Source organism: Amphibalanus amphitrite, unplaced genomic scaffold (genome assembly GCF_019059575.1).
Source record: "Amphibalanus amphitrite isolate SeventyFive unplaced genomic scaffold, NRLGWU_Aamphi_draft 000330F_arrow, whole genome shotgun sequence".
NCBI lineage: Eukaryota > Metazoa > Arthropoda > Thecostraca > Balanomorpha > Balanidae > Amphibalanus > Amphibalanus amphitrite.
Genome location: NW_024881825.1, coordinates 482526 through 498139, shown reverse-complemented (window position 1 = coordinate 498139; position 15614 = coordinate 482526). Strand labels below are relative to the sequence as shown.

Sequence of the window (15614 nt, the reverse complement as noted above, 5' to 3'; positions counted from 1 at the left end):
ATTTCGGGCTTCGTTGCGTATTTAGGACACGCGCTGTTTGAACGGGCTGCGGACATGGTCGAAGTTTCACCGTCGCGGGCCGGGCGGCGCCGTCAGCTGCGGCCGGTCCGGCCGGAGATGGCCCAACTCGGGTAATATGTCGACGGCACTGTCCGGCCGGCCGGCGCGGCGGCTGGTCGTGTGCTGCTATCAGCACTGGCCGCCGCGCCGGCCCGGCCCGAACCCGCCAATTCAGCCCCAGCCAATGCATATCTGTCTGCCAGGCTTTTGGGTGTTATTTGTTTATCTAGGCGTGCCGCGATGTTTTCTTGTGAGGAAATTCACAAAAGCACGGCGAGACTAATAAACGGCGTTGGGCGGGACAACGTGCCGCAGTCGCCGGCGCTCGGCCAATTTTCTCACGGCTCAGACGTGTTCACCGTCGTAAAGTGGTCGAATGTTTGCCGTTCGTGCCGTCAGTATTAAACGTTGTCGGCAGTTCCGTCGCCATTCGAGCTGGACCACTCTGCCGGCGGCGATTTGATAGCCTCCGCCGATGGCCGCTCGATGAAGGAGGCTCGCGAGCCATGACACAGTCGAGCGCCGCCGCCGATCGTTAGGAAATTGAATCCGCCGCCGGAGCGCGCTTCCGATAAATGGCAGCGGCGGCCACGCGTGTGTAATGGCGAAATGCACGCTTAGCGGTGAGGACTGCACGCTTGGCTGGTGCCGGGCGCTCTGGGACGACGGGTCATCTCGAGCTGCCGCCTGCCGAACAGGGTCGGTGCTGCTGAATGGTATGAGAGTGTTCTGTATGGTTACATGGCAAGAAAAATGAGAAAGTGGTGCTGAAATTTTGTTCACGAAGGCTCCAAGTCGCTGACTGTGGATACCACATGCCTGTTGGCGACACTCAGCAGCCTGACCTCCGCTCGCCCCGCTCTGACCTCCGCTCGCCCCGCCCCGCCCCGCCCTGACCTCCGCTCGCCCCGCCCCACCCTGACCTCCGCTCGCCCCTCTCCGGCCTGACCTCCGCTCGCCCCTCTCCGCCCTGACCTCCGCTCGCCCTGACCTGACCTCCGCTCCGGCCTGCAGCCGGCGCCGGCTGATACCGTGCGCCGACCACGTCAGTCCCGGCCGCCGGGCAAGAGAGACGGCCGAAGTTGGACGATAAATACACCGCCGCCGGCGTCGGTCAGGGTGGCTGTGGGCGGCGCTGGCAGCACCTCCAAAGGCCGGCGCCGCTCGGAGGGCCCCCGAGTGACCAGGTGGTCGTAACTGACCGAATACGGCCCGTCAACGGTCAGACGACTGACATGTGCTGACCGGGCGGTGGAGGGGAGGGAGGGGCTCAACGAGTGGTGGTGGGGAGCGGCGGTTAGGGACGGTGTGGTGTGGAGAGGGTGTCACGGTGTTGTGGAGAGGGAACTGGGTGCTATGAAGGGATTGGTGTGAGAGTGATGTAGAGAGGTTGTTTGGATGATGTGGACAGGGTTCGGTGTGATGTGGAGAGGGCGTCACGGTGATGTGAAGTGGTTAGTGCGAGGATGATGTGCAGTATTGTCAGGGTGATGTGGGGTGTGTCACTGGTGGAGTGTCGGTGCAGAAATACCGCGCTGTGACGGCGGTCCCGAGGTGATGTGGAGAGGCGGCTGGGAACGCGCGGTGTGGCGTGGAGAAGGTGTCGGTGTGATGTGAGGTGTCGGTGCAGAGCTGACGCGCTGTGACGGTGGTCCCGAGGTGATGTGCCGCTCCGCTGACGTGATGGTCCGTCTCTCGGTGTGTGGGACGGAGTGGAAGGGTGGAACCGTCCGATGGAATGATGATCCGCCGGCCCTCAAATGGCCCCTGCCAGATGAGCCGAGAGATTGATGGTGCGCGGAGCCCGGTGATTGGCTCCGTCCGTCCATTCTTTGGACCGGGCTGTCTGGCCTTATTTCAGGGCAATTCGTTACCGCTGTTTAACTATCCGTTTCCTGCCCGGAGGCGGTGGTCGGGGCTTCTGCGCGGTGCCGAGCGGGCCGCGAGTCTCTACCCCTTCACCGCGAGTTTCCAGCCCGTCTCCAGCCCTTCACCGGGAGGCCATGGGCGACAGCGGGTCGCAGTTCGGTGCTGGGCCCATACAGATGGTAGACAAATCGATGTGGCTTGCAATATCTGCCCTTACAGCTGTAGGGAATGAATGTTAGAATGAAAATATGTGTTTTCTTTTGGCCTGGATACGGTTTACACGTTATTTTATTTTGACAGTTATGCCGGGATTTTGATGACGCGTGGTAAAACAGGAAGTCATATTTGGGCAGTTTTTTTCTGGACTTCCCGTTGAGCGTGCCAAGAACTGGCTGGTACATATATTGTGATTTGTGACATTACTAGCTCCTACCTGGCTACCACTACTATAAAAGCCAACTTTGTGAAATCAGCATTCAGCAACAGTGGAATCTGCATACTGTTTCTGTCTTGTGTTTTTGTGTTGTGTTGTTTTATGCTTTATTTGGTGCACATACTGCCGCATACTGCCATGTAAAGTGTGCGCTAAATGTGTTGTCTACGTCTGCTGCCGTGTGGATTTCCTTGACGCAGTGCTCAGTCTGGGCCGGCCCGGAGTGGACATCCACGTGCGTCACGACGGAGACCCGGCCGTCCTTCAGGTGAGGGGGTACCGGGGAATGTCGCAGGGACGTTACAGGGGCCCGGCTGTCCTACAGGGGAGTGTCACAGTTCCCGGCTGTCCTGTGTCCTACAGGGGAGTGTCACAGTTCCCGGCTGTCCTGTGTCCTACAGGTGAGTGTCACAGTTCCCGGCTGTCCTGTGTCCTACAGGGGAGTGTCACGGAGACCCGGCCGTCATTCAGGTGAGGGGGTACCGGGGAATGTCGCAGCCCGACCTTACCGTGATCCGGCTGTCCTACAGGGGAGGGCCACGGGGACCCGGACTGTCCTACAGGGGAGTGCCACAGAGACCTTGGTCCGGGTGGATTTCCTCCGGAGGGAGACCCTGGCGGTGTGGGGCCCGTGATCGAACCTCCGCGGCCGGACCGGCGGCGGCGGCGCAGGGCCTCACTGCCACGATATATCGGTCTACCGGCCGTCCGTCCGCCCACCGGCCGACAGACCCGTCTTTTCGTCAGACGGACTCCATAACTCTGGGGAGTCCACGGGGATTCGTTCAGCGCGGAGAGTCCCCGGGGACTCTGGCCAGAGCTCGGCCGGCGCGGCTGTGAATGCCGAATGCGGCCGATTCGGCCGTATCGACACTGCACCGGTGCCGCATACCTGATCAGTCTGGCGCGCCGCGACGGGGAGATCAATTTACAGACCCTCGCCGATACATGGCGTCTTGTGAGGGAGTGGTGAAAATATCCACCTCTGACGTGTCGCCGCCGAGCGAGCCTGTTGGCATGTTATATAATGCACAATGGTACATGGATGATACATTATGCCAATGCCGCCCTCCGAAGTCTCCTAGAGTACGAGAGCCTCACGTAACCTAAATGGACTGCTGCCGCAGGACTTCAATAGATTTACGGGGCTGTCGGTTTCTGGAGTGGGCAGGGAATATGTGGTGACCTGGGACGAGTGGTGGCATTTGGGAGGTCATGTGTCAGCACCTCCCATGTCATGTGCGCGGCCGGTGCGTACAACGGAACACAGAGCGACAAGGAACGGGCGGAGCTCAACTCCCAATGGGCTCTTAGGAGACGTTTCCACAGATTTGAGATAATGTAGGTCTGGAAATGCAAATTAAGAAGTCTCTCACGCACATTTCCTCTGGGACGCTGTTTGCAATGCAGATTCTCGGGTGGGCCGCTGTAAACCGGCGTTGGGCGCGGCTTTTTATCCGCCCTGCTCTCGGCGGCTTCCGGGAGAAATCCGGCGCGGTGGCCGCGCTGTCGGCGCCGGCTGTTTAGGACGGTCCGCGCTGGCGCCGGCTGCCGACAGCTCGTAAAGCGCCGCGGCCGGCCGGGCGCGCTGCCGGCGACTTACGGCCGGCCGCCGCGGCCATACGGGCGCTGCCGGGCGGGCCGGCGGGGGGCGCGGGGCCCCGGCTGCCGAGCAGGCGCCGTTCAGAACTGCCACCACGAGGGAATGCGGGGAAGTCGCCGCTTACGGTATCAGCACATGCGAGAAAACAGATGCAGAAATTATTGAAAATTTTACCTACGTTTGAGGTATGGAAATTGTAGGTGCTTGTTTTCTCGCCTCTACAATGTCACAGCAAGCACATCGTCGGATTGTGACCTGCACAGCCAGGAGAGTCACCGTCAGCTGTGGTGTACTGCCTCCCCGGTGTTGTTCGCAGTACCGCTGTATTATTCAGAGTACCGTAAACCGGGGTGAGTTGATATGGGGTGGTGAGTTGATATAAATTGCTCGAAAAATGTTAAAATGTGTGCTGCTCATCCATTTGTAAACCAATTTTCAGTTTTATTCTTCTGTGAAGTGAAGCAACCAATAAGTGATGCATATAGCTGAGAAAGGCATGCATGTGGTGCAGTGCCTTCTTAGCACATTACTTTTTTCAAAGTCCTTTTTTTCTTCTGAATTTGAAAATAAGGAAAAGTCCCCACCCTACAGCAAAGACGGTGGATATTCATGGAACAACATGCACTGGGAAAGAAACTACTATCAATTTACTGTTGATCCCAGGTAGTTTTGGGTTTCACCTATAACAACGCTTTTTTATAATTTTAAGAAAAGAGACAGGTGGTGAGTTGATATGCCATCAAGTGGTGAGTTGATATGCATGATAAAAGCTGATACCAGGCTGGTATGCATGCAAATTAGCATGAAATATGGGTCTGCAGGTAAGACAAAGTCAATTAGACCAACTCTTCTCCTTTTCTTTCCCCACATTATTTCATCAACCCCCAAAAGCTTTAGTTTTTTTTTTCTGAATGCTTAAGACGAGGCCCGTTAGTATCACTGATGTTAGTTGTCGGACTTTCGTCCCCGCCTTGAGTTGAGATGTTAGTTTCACAACGTTTCAGCCAGTAACTTCTCCGGCCACAGTCTAATCTGCCTCGGTAGTGGAGTGGTTAGAACCGTGGACTATCACCGCCGGGGAAACCCGAGTTCGATTCCCGCTGACTACAGGAGCTTTCGAACTGTTTGACGCGTACGGCGCAACGCCACCAACATCCAGGTCCTTCTGAGGGTCAAAGAACACCTGACGAGTGACGACGGCCGGAGAGTAACTGGCCGAAACGTTGTGAAACTAACATCTCAACTCAAGACGGGGACGAAGGTCCGACAACTAACATCAGTGACCCCAAAGTTTTTTTTTTCTGTGGACATACCTAACATGCAAAAGGCACAGCACAACTCCCTGTCAAGTCTCAAGGTGGCTCCCTACAAGCTACAAAGGAACACTATAGAACACCTATATACATACAGATTAAAAAAATTGTTATAATTATTCGTAGTTTCGAAAATGACAGAACTGTCGTTTCTGTATGGCTAACAGCGCGGGAATTCTGATCTCGTGAAACTGATTAGTTTCCCTGCTTGGCAGTTGCCAACCGAGAATGAGTGACAAAATGAAATGGAACAAACAATATAAAGAAATTGACTGGTGTTTTAGCCCTCGCCCATATTCGTGTTTTGCCAGCATTTAACGTATGGGGGGGGGGGGGGTCCGTTGGAATCCCATCGTCGTTTGGCCCCTGGTGGAGCTAGAGCTTCGCAGAAAAAAATGAGCGTGTTGCCCGAGACGCGAGGAAGCCGATGATGACCAACTTTAAGGTCCTAGGTCATTGGTTAACCTTCCAGGCCAGGTCAATTACCCAGAAGTCGGGAAAATAGAGGGTTATTTGAAGTTCGTAAAGCGAGTTTATTATCTTTTGGCTGTTGCTGATCACGAATGTCATGTTAGTTTTGATCACAGATGTCTTCGTACATTTAGGCCAGGTCAGGTCAGGTCAACCAGTAGGTGTCCTGCCGGCTATCCATGTAGGGAGTGTCAAGTGTCAACTACCACTGACGGTGTCGTAACATGTTACGAAGGCACTAAAACTACTTCGTAAATGATCAAATTCATGTTAAATTCGAAATCGGCCCGAAAAACTACCCTAGAAACATGTAAAGCTCCAAAAAGTGAACCGAGGTCACCAAAGGTCAATGACCTGACCTGACCTTCAGGTGACCTTGACAGTTGACACCCACAATACTGCGTGGGACCAACATCATTTACATGTTTGGACGTTACAATCACAAAAAGACTGGAAATGCGCGGATAATGTGAGCCGACTACGCCAAATCGCGATTCCGGCCAAGCATGGTCTCGAGGATCAGGTCACAAGTCAAAAACCATTTGAGTCAGGGTCATGAATTCTTTAGAACATGTGTAAAATTGATAAATTCGAGAGGTACTGAAAGTTTCGTCGCGATCGGCCGCTTTTTGCGCGAGTTATGTGCGAAAAGCCGAGGTGGTCCGTTCGCCCGCCTATAAGTGCGAGGGTTAATTTTGGCTTTTGATGCCGAATTCTGTTTTATGTCGGTTATTTCACCTCATAGAATACAGTCCGAATTAGATTCGCTTCCCTTTTATTCATTAATATTTTGTTGACTACCAGTCAACAAAAGCTCAGAGTATATGCATTCTTTCATTTCAATCTATTATCTCTGTCAGAGGCATATCAACCTTGACCCGCAACTGACAATGTGTTTTAACTACAAGAAAATACACTTGTAATTCCAAAATATATTGCCAGTTTTGATACCGTTGGCTTGAGGACACGTGACTAGCCAAGTTCAGAATGTTATAAGTAAAACTAAGTATCATAAAGCGAAAAAATGATGCTGCTAAAATCAAGCTATTTTGATAGCGCTGTGTTGGACATGATTGCGTTTTCATGAATGTGAGGTCTGCTGCCAAACTACTACCATTTTTCTGATCGTTTCTTTCAGGATGTGTTCTCTCATCTTTTTTTTTTAAACACTGGCATTTTATCAACTCACCTCTGAGCTTCTTTAGCCGAGAAATTTTGAAAAATCCAAAACCATATCAACTCACCCCCTGGGGGGTGGTGAGTTGATATGAACTTTGGCGTTTTAAAAAATGGGCTTAATCTATACATTTTTTATTCATTTTTGCTGATTGCCTCACCAAGGCATGTGCCATGAAACTGGCTTAAAAAGAATTCCGTAAATGAATGTGGTTTTTAAAGAAATCTAGAAAAACCTCAAAATCCATATCAACTCACCCCGGTTTACGGTATGTCACGTACGCTACCGAGTTTATCCGACGTGGTAATTGCGTTTCCATCGACGGCGCATCCCGCTAACTCAATAGATTGCGTCCTCAATCACAGAGTTCGTAGTTAGCCTCTGCGGGCGCGTCTCCGCTGGAACGTAAGCAGCTCCTGGAATATCGGCCGGCGTATTTAGCTAACACCCTGCCTGCGAGCCTACCCACGGCATTGTGACGCCTGCGACCAAGTACAGCGGCGGTATGAGGAGAATTTACCTTTCACATGCATACAGACTTCCATATTGCGCTGAGTTTTTTTTTTGTAAGATCCTAGGTAGGATAAAGACGCTTACGAAAAGATCCAGTTCTGTTTCGCCCCTACTACTCAGGCAATGCGCTGTACCATGGATTATGGTGACGTCGGGAGACTGCAGGATAGTGACGTTTTGATGCGTTACACGTAAGCACCTCGTACCTGTAGCGGATAGTCCGTACGTGGTTGTCTCACTCGGTCCCACGTCCGCTGCACTTGTCGCTACAAACGTCGTCACATGGCCGGTCTTGGCGGCGGCTGCGGCTCGAATCTCACCATGTGAGCTTTGGCTGGTTAGACGATATGCTGGGGGCAATCCTTAATTCGAGAAAGGCGAGCCGGTGTTTCCCTGCGACGATGATATGCCGTAGTTAGAAAGGATTTTGATGGGACCGAAATGCGGCGCACATACGTGTTTCCACACGGCTCGCGAGCTGCATTAATGTTGTAAAGTTAGGCAATGATTCTGGTCAAATATCTGACACCTCCCTAGAATAGTAGGGGTGGTAGCTATCAAGGTGTAGGTACGGAAGTGCTTTCCTTGCTACCTTTGCATATTTTACGGAACATTCCGGAATAGATCAAACTGAATGGGGATAGGGAGTGCTTATCTAATTCTGTCATCCCCAGGGATCTTGCCGTTACACTTTTATAGCCGATAAACTTCATGACAATGAAATAACTTTGAAATAAAGCACAGCACATTGATCAAACGGCGTAGTAAAATCGGTAGTATCCCTGGCTTATGGCCTCCTTTGACGCTACGCCCTTAGGTTTTATTCCGTAAGGACATTCGGTACGCCTGTTCTGTCTGTGCTTACGTGGGCTAAATGTGACTTCTGTAGTGATGCTGCCCTCGCTATTTTTGTGCAAGTGTTTAACCGGTAATGCCGTTTACACCCACTGAGAGGCGCGTAATTGGTAAACTTTGGATTCGGTGGCCGTTTCAAAGCCTGGATTTGGGTATCACACGCTGGCCTCCATCCTTCCATGTCACCGGCTATCTGCAGAGCAAACACTGGGCTGGCGCCGGGCGGGGTCTGATCGGGGTCGTGCACCCCGAGTGTAGTGAGCAGCAGACAATCAAACCTGACTGGCTGGTGACCAGCAGTATGCCGCGGAGTCCAGTTTAAACGCACAATTTTAATCCATCCATCCAACTTGCACCATCCGCAATAATCTACAAAGGCTAGCAGTCCGAGTTAAAAGCAGGTGTGTTCATTCTGCAAGTGCATACTCAGCGCAACCCTACAACGACGCACCGACAATGACAGACCGACATGGACACACAGACACTGACACACCGACATAGACACACAGCTACTGACACACGGACACTGACACAACGACACAGACATACAGTTATGACACACAGTTGCTGTCACACCGACACTGACACACCGACATAGACACACCGACATAGACTCACCGACACTGACACATTGACACTGACACTGACTCACGAACACTGACACACCAACACTGACACAAGAGACGACCCGCGTCGGACCCGTGTGGTCTCTGGCCACAAGACAGGCCGCAGTCGATCCGGGTCGCCAGCCCGGCCGGCCTAAAAGCATTGCGCTGTCGGCTCTGGCGGCCGCCCGGTGCGTGCCCGTGGACGGGACAGGTCACTGGGGACACGGGAGCGCGGCACACGGGACACGGACACAGGGGACCCGGGAGCACGTAGCACCGGGTTACGGACACTGGGGTACGGGACACCGGGGACAGGGGGAGCGTGGGAGACACGGGACACGGGTCTCTGGGAATACGGGGCTGATAGGGACGGAAGACGGTGGACCACAGACGGCAGACTACTTACAGGGTGATTTTTTTTAACTGTTAAAAAGTAAACGTCAATGGTGGTCCCTAAATCGAAAAATCTTGTGCAAAAAAGCAATGCACGTGATAGATAAATCTGGGACATTTTGTATGGTTTCATCATTTGTCCCTTTTGACCGAGGGCCTCGGCCCCAATGGAGCCTGAAAATGTCCCACCAATCGGGCACGCATGGTCCACCGCCGTTCAGTAAGGAACGACACAAAACGATGATTCTGAAGCATTGAGGCAGTTCGAAGCATACGATCATCAAGGAGATGCCTCAGAAAGACGTTAAATAATGCACGAACAAGCTTGTAGTCATGGATAACCTTCAAACGGTCCATCTGGCGTATCTGCAGCCTCTGAAGAATCAGTCTTCAGGGAGAAACAAAAACAGCGAATCAGACACCACCAGGGCCGCCAGTAGCAAAATCCTCGACCTGCCCTTTCTAGACTTCTAGTTTTTGGACCCATGTATGGCAGATATAACAAGAAAACATTGGAAATATCTGGCATAGCTGAAAATGGGTGATAGGAGCCTTTTCAGTCCGCCTAATGAGCATGGGAGTCCATGGTGCTGTTCAACACGTGCTCAGGCGGACTGATTCGTATTGGTGAGAGAGGGGGTAACTTCAAGCACAAGTAAAATACACGATGGACGTTCCTTCACATCGTGTCTGCATGAAATCAAAATGTCCCGGAATGCTCGTCATGCTGGTATATAATTTTACAATATATATTTGCATTTTAGCGCCGTTAAACCTCGTTACTTTTTAACAAGTAAAAAAAATCACCCTGTAGTTGAACTTAACACTGTGGAATGTGCTGGGGGCTGTAAAGCGTATCAGCTTTTGTTGCATCTACCATGCTTACCGCATATGACGATGACCACATAACTAGCTAGTGGACCAGGCTTGCACTCTAGTTCTCATTTTTCTCGGGGGCTGTCACACCTACGTTAGATATCATCTCCTAACACGTGCCATGGGCGCCGACTACCAAGGGCCCGGCCGCCCGGCCGTCCGGGCGGCCCCCAAACCAAAACACCGCCGGCACAGAGACCCCTGCCCAAGCTGCGTGGGAAGGGTAAGCCGACAGGCAGTTCAAACACAACACAGAGCCACACCCACAAGACAATGGGACGCGGGCATGTTGGACGTGGACAATGCACACAGTTTCTTCTCTCTCCGAAGGTCCAGGCGGAGTCCAGAGACGCCGGACGCTCCAGCATTTCTCGTCGTTCGCTGAAGTGATAGGTGTTAATGCGTTTCCGGTGAGCCCAGAACTGCAGTTCAGCCGCTCACATCGCCATTAATTCCCGTCGATATACGATCGGCCAAGTGGTCGCGGAATGGATTGAGAAGTGTGATGATCCGTCGGTTTATTATGCTCTAAATTTAACCATCCCATCGTGTGGAGCCCAGTGCTCATAGGGTTTCTGTATGGCCCATAGGTCAGACGGTGGCAGTAATTTGAAACGGAATATTATGCCGCCGAAATGGCCCATATTTCTATAACTACGCTACCGTTCCGGCGACCGTAACTTTTTTCTTACTCCTGAATTTAGATATTGTACCAGTGAAAAGTAAATTTATAATCTTGCCACTATGAAGATTGTTACAGTTATCGTGTATATTTCCTCATCAGCACCAATGAATTGGATTTGATTATCTGCAACTCCCATGGGCAATGATCGAGGACCACGCTCTCTGGTTGAGTAGTGTGTAGAGTGAATAATTGACGCTCGGACGACGTGGGATAAATGTCATCGCCGTGGCGCAGCCCTCTGATCCCACTGGCTGCAGCTGATTGGCGCAGGCGGGCGTCATTGGGCATCAATCAGGGAGCTTCTGAGTTATCCCGAGCCTCTAGATGTTTTGTAAGAAGATTAATTCAATCATCATCTATTGGAGAAAATGTCATTGCCATTGTAGTGGTAATTCATGCTTATGTGCTCGGGTTTGAAATGAGATGCTGTTTTTCATCGGTATTTCACTACCGTATCCTCTTGTGGATTCTGTCAGATTTATCGTAACAAATCCCAGCGATCTTTCTCCGTCATAGTGACCTCGCTGCTCAGTCAGCTGTCATCAGCATATAATCTGACAACCGGAGCGTATCCCATCCATTGACACTCGGTCAGGGCCGCTGGCTGGTGGGCGCCGCGCTGCTCTGATGGATGGCTGGGCCCGGACGGCCGTATGGGCCCGGGGGACCGGCCGGGCCCGGACGGCCGTATGGGCCAGGGGGGCCCGGACGGCCGTATGGGCCCGCCGGGACCGGCGCCGTGCGGAGCGCGCCGCGCCGGTCCGTCTCTGTACCCACACAGCCGCAGAGAGGCGGTGCGCAACCCGTGACAAATAGGCGTCGCGCGCGACCCGCTCGGTCAGTACAGACGCACAATACGGCGTGCCGCCGGGTCGCTGGACGGGGCGCCGCGCCGCGGACGGGGCCACAAAGACACCCGGCGTGTGCCGATGAGGCGATGACGTTGTTATGAACGATTGCCGCGCGGCACGACCGCGGCCGCTCGACTGAATGCATATTGTGCCATTCAGGCCGGCCATGATTTGGTGAATGGTTCGGGGAAGGCGCGGGCGCACCGTAACCTGTCATTTGTCAACCGGAGGCCATTCAAGCGCTGCACATATATCGTGCCATTGTACTAATGCAATTGCTGAATGCCTCTTTTCATGCCTATCCGTCTGCTCATGTAGGAGACGCCGGTTCACCGCTGTGGTTTATGTACGGTCCCGGTGTCGTTTTGTTTCCTCCCGCGGCGCTGGTGGGCCCTCAGGGCTGTTCGGCGCTCACATCACTGCCATGGAAATCTTATATAAGCTAAACACGCTCTCTATGATCTCTGCGCCGGCCGGCCTGCCGCCTCCGTCCACTTATCCGATAACGCTCGCTAATTGGCTCACTTTTCTGCGCCGGATCCAATCCGATTTGGTTACGTAAATGCTTCCGTCGGCCACTCGTACATATTGCATTTGTTTATTGTCTTTGCTTATGAAACATTTTCTACGGTTCTAATCTCGCCGACAATAGTGTCAGGGCATTTTTATATTTGATTGCATTATGAGTTTTAGCTTGCATTATTTCCCTTGCTAGCTCATTTGATACACGGAATTATATAACCGTTGTTGTGTTGTCACATATTCCTTAACAACGTATGCTCATTTAAACATCCATCGATTTACCCCTCCGCCCGCACCAACCGCGGGCCGGACTGGTGACTGGTGACCGGTGAATGGTGACCGGTGGTGCTCCTCCTCTCGGGCAGATCGCGTTCCTGGTGAACGAGGGCGCGCTGGTGACGGCCTGCACCGACGACACGCTCAACATGTGGAACATCCGCCAGAAGATTCCCGAGGTGGTGCACACGCTCAAGTTTCAGCGCGAGCGGTAGGTGGCCAACATGTGTTACGAACGGACTGATGGTTTTGGGCGGGCTGGTGCAAACGTCAGATTGTTAGGGTAATTGCGCAGTGACTATGATTAAAATGTGACTTTTTTGTCTTGGAGGGTAAGGAAGCTTTGGTAATAATCCTTGCGTGCTCACCGTTCACTGCTTCTTTTTCAAATGTTTCCCTTGGTGCTGCTTCCAGTCCCACTGACTGACCGAAACTTCAGATCGCCTATGAAGATTAATTTACCTCTCCCTCTCTTTCGTTTTCTCTCTTCCTCTTCTAATATCCTTTTTTGCTCTTTATCTTCCCTTGGATTTTCTTCCTCTTCTTCTCACCGCGTTTCTCTTCGCTTCCCCTCTCTGTCAACTCCATTTTCCCAAACCCCGGTCTGGTCGACTCGTTTGCACCCTTTTGCCGCGGGCCTGCCCAGCTCTGTGCCGGGACGTTCGGGAGCAGCTCGGCGGCCCAATCTGCATTGGGACGGCGCGCCGGTCCGACGTGTCGCCGCCGCTCTGCGCCGCTGTTTATCGGCGCCGGCGGCCTGTGAAAAACGGGGCACCGAGCGGCCGGCCGGAGCCGCGCCGGTATCGGACGGCGGAACAAACAGCTGCGCCGCCCTGTAACTCGGCACTCCGAGCGCCGCCCCGCCCTGTAACTCGCGGCACACCGAGCGCCGATCGGAGCCCGACGGCCGCCCAGAGCCGGTCCGCGCCGCCGCCAACAAATTGGGCCAGTTTGGGACACACAACGTGCGAGAAAACGGCACAAAAAGACGGCGCTAGAAGTAAAACGAACGTGGGAAGGCAGGTTATATAGGGAATAGGTGGGATGTATAAGGGGTATAGGAACGAGGATACAATTCAGGTGTTAGGGTAATACTGAGGTCGGGAGGGACGGAGAGCGCTGACACAGTGCACGCTGCCGTCCGACCTGCCCGCTGTGTTCGGCGCGGTGCCGTTCGGGTTGCCCTGACGAGCTCGGCGCGGTGCCGCTGGATCTGTAGTGACGTCTGCCCGCCCTGTGCGCAGGACGACGTGCATCAGTCTGCCGCTGCAGAGCAAGTGGCTGTACGTGGGCACCGAGAAGGGAAACGTGCACATCGTCAACATCGAGTCGTTCGTCGTCTCCGGCTACATTATCAACTGGAACAAGGCCATCGAACTGTGAGTAGAGACGTCATCCACCACTAGTCGCTACTCGCAGTATCGGGAACAGAGGTTTAACCTACAGGTTTACCTTAGCTACATTTTCAAAATGATACATTGAACTTAAAGCGATTGGTAAGAGTGATGTCCTCTAAAGGCTCGAACTGTATAACCTCTTTGAATCTTATTTACCTTTATCAAAGCTGACGTTTTTACGATGCAAGGCCATTCATCGAAACGTCCAAATGGGGCATTGTGACTTGATATGATCTTTTGTTGGCCTGACCTCGCCAATAAATCACCTTAGTGATCTGTTTTACGCGAGCCATCGAAAGCCACTTGTCCATTTTTGCTATGAAGGGAGGATACGCAAAAACGCCTCCACGCGCTACTGGTACAGGTGTTTTGCTCTGACCACCGCCATGGACGGACGTAATGAGGTTATGCTGCTCTTATTCAATGAGCGTATCGCACCTGCTCGTGGGTGAACGAAATTTCAGCACAAAAATACCGAGATATTTTGGTGGCCAGCTGCTGCCGCCTACCAATTGATTGAGTTGGGCCAGCAGTAATTGCTGCAGTGGTCGGACTTTATTTTCAGCCGAGCCTCGCTGGGGCGCAGCTGTATCCGGTGCTGGGAACGGCCGCGGCCCCTGACGATGTGGAAAAGCCGCCGTGAATATGTAATCAGGGCTCCATTCAGACGGGCCCAAGTCTCAGCACGTTACGCGGCTGTAATAAACTGTCTGAGCGGGGGAAGTCTGGGGCAGAATGGAGCACAGGACTCCACACAGACGGTCATCACCGCTGTCTGATATTGCCATCCTACAAACGCAGTCACAGAGCAGGTGGAGTGCTCCTTCAGTGTCCTGAACTGGTGCTCAAATCACCCTGTTCTTATCGGTGATGCCATCGGTGATCTCGCGATGAAGAGTAGATAACTTTTGGAGAGGGCGATACTGGGAACGGGCGATGGGGTGGCGGCAGCGGTAGCGCGCGGTGGGGGAGGGACCGGCGCGGCGGAGCGGCTGCAAATAACGGCCACTCTCTCGGCCAGGGTATCTGCCGACTGATGGAAATGGCCACTCGTTCTTCATAAACGCAATCCTCCAAATCAACTGAACCGCGAACCGGCCATCCATCATCCGTTTACGAGCCGGCGCCGAGGGGATTGGAGGGCTCGTGTGCGGGCGGATTTTCACTACTTCACCTGATATTGGTCATTTCCCGTGCTCGGAATGGTTCAAGGGCCAGCCTTTCAGCCGATAACTGGGCAGCACCGATACTCGGAATTCTATCCGGTGACTTTAACGGGGCCCGCTGCGTGTGTGCTCGCTGGTTCACTATTGGAGATTGGATTCTCTCATTTTCTTGTCCCGCGCCTATCTGATATGTTGGCGTTTTTGCGTATGAAATGAAAATCAAACGGAAAGGAGTTCGAATTTTAAGATGATGGCATAATAGTAACAAAGACCCGCAGACTCTCTGTAACATGAGCTTGGCAGTTCCTCGCCGGTGCACAATTACCACGCCCCACAACAGGCTTTTGCGCTACTGTGGAAACGGAATGTGGAAACGGAATGAACGAAATGAGCGCGTTCGAACCGTGGTGGCGCCAAAGGCACATGTATAAATCCGACGCCACGCCCCATTCAGTCCGGAAACCCACCGGTGCCGGCTTCATGAATTCACTCGAGATGGCCCTGAACAGCCCAGCCAATGGTTTGGAAAACATAGCCCTCCAAATG

At 53.0% G+C, this 15614-nt stretch overlaps 1 protein-coding gene across 19 annotated transcripts in view; it reads left to right on the top strand.

Annotated features, from left to right (window-relative positions):
* Positions 1-15614, top strand: part of LOC122388652 (syntaxin-binding protein 5-like) — a 111035-nt gene that overhangs the window by 43714 nt on the left and 51707 nt on the right. For all 19 annotated transcript variants that reach the window (XM_043379906.1, XM_043379905.1, XM_043379908.1 and 16 more), the window contains 3 exons: positions 2570-2630; positions 12595-12716; positions 13750-13884. In XM_043379906.1, coding sequence (XP_043235841.1) covers positions 2570-2630; positions 12595-12716; positions 13750-13884 — 318 coding nt within the window. The remainder of the gene's footprint in view (positions 1-2569; positions 2631-12594; positions 12717-13749; positions 13885-15614) is intronic.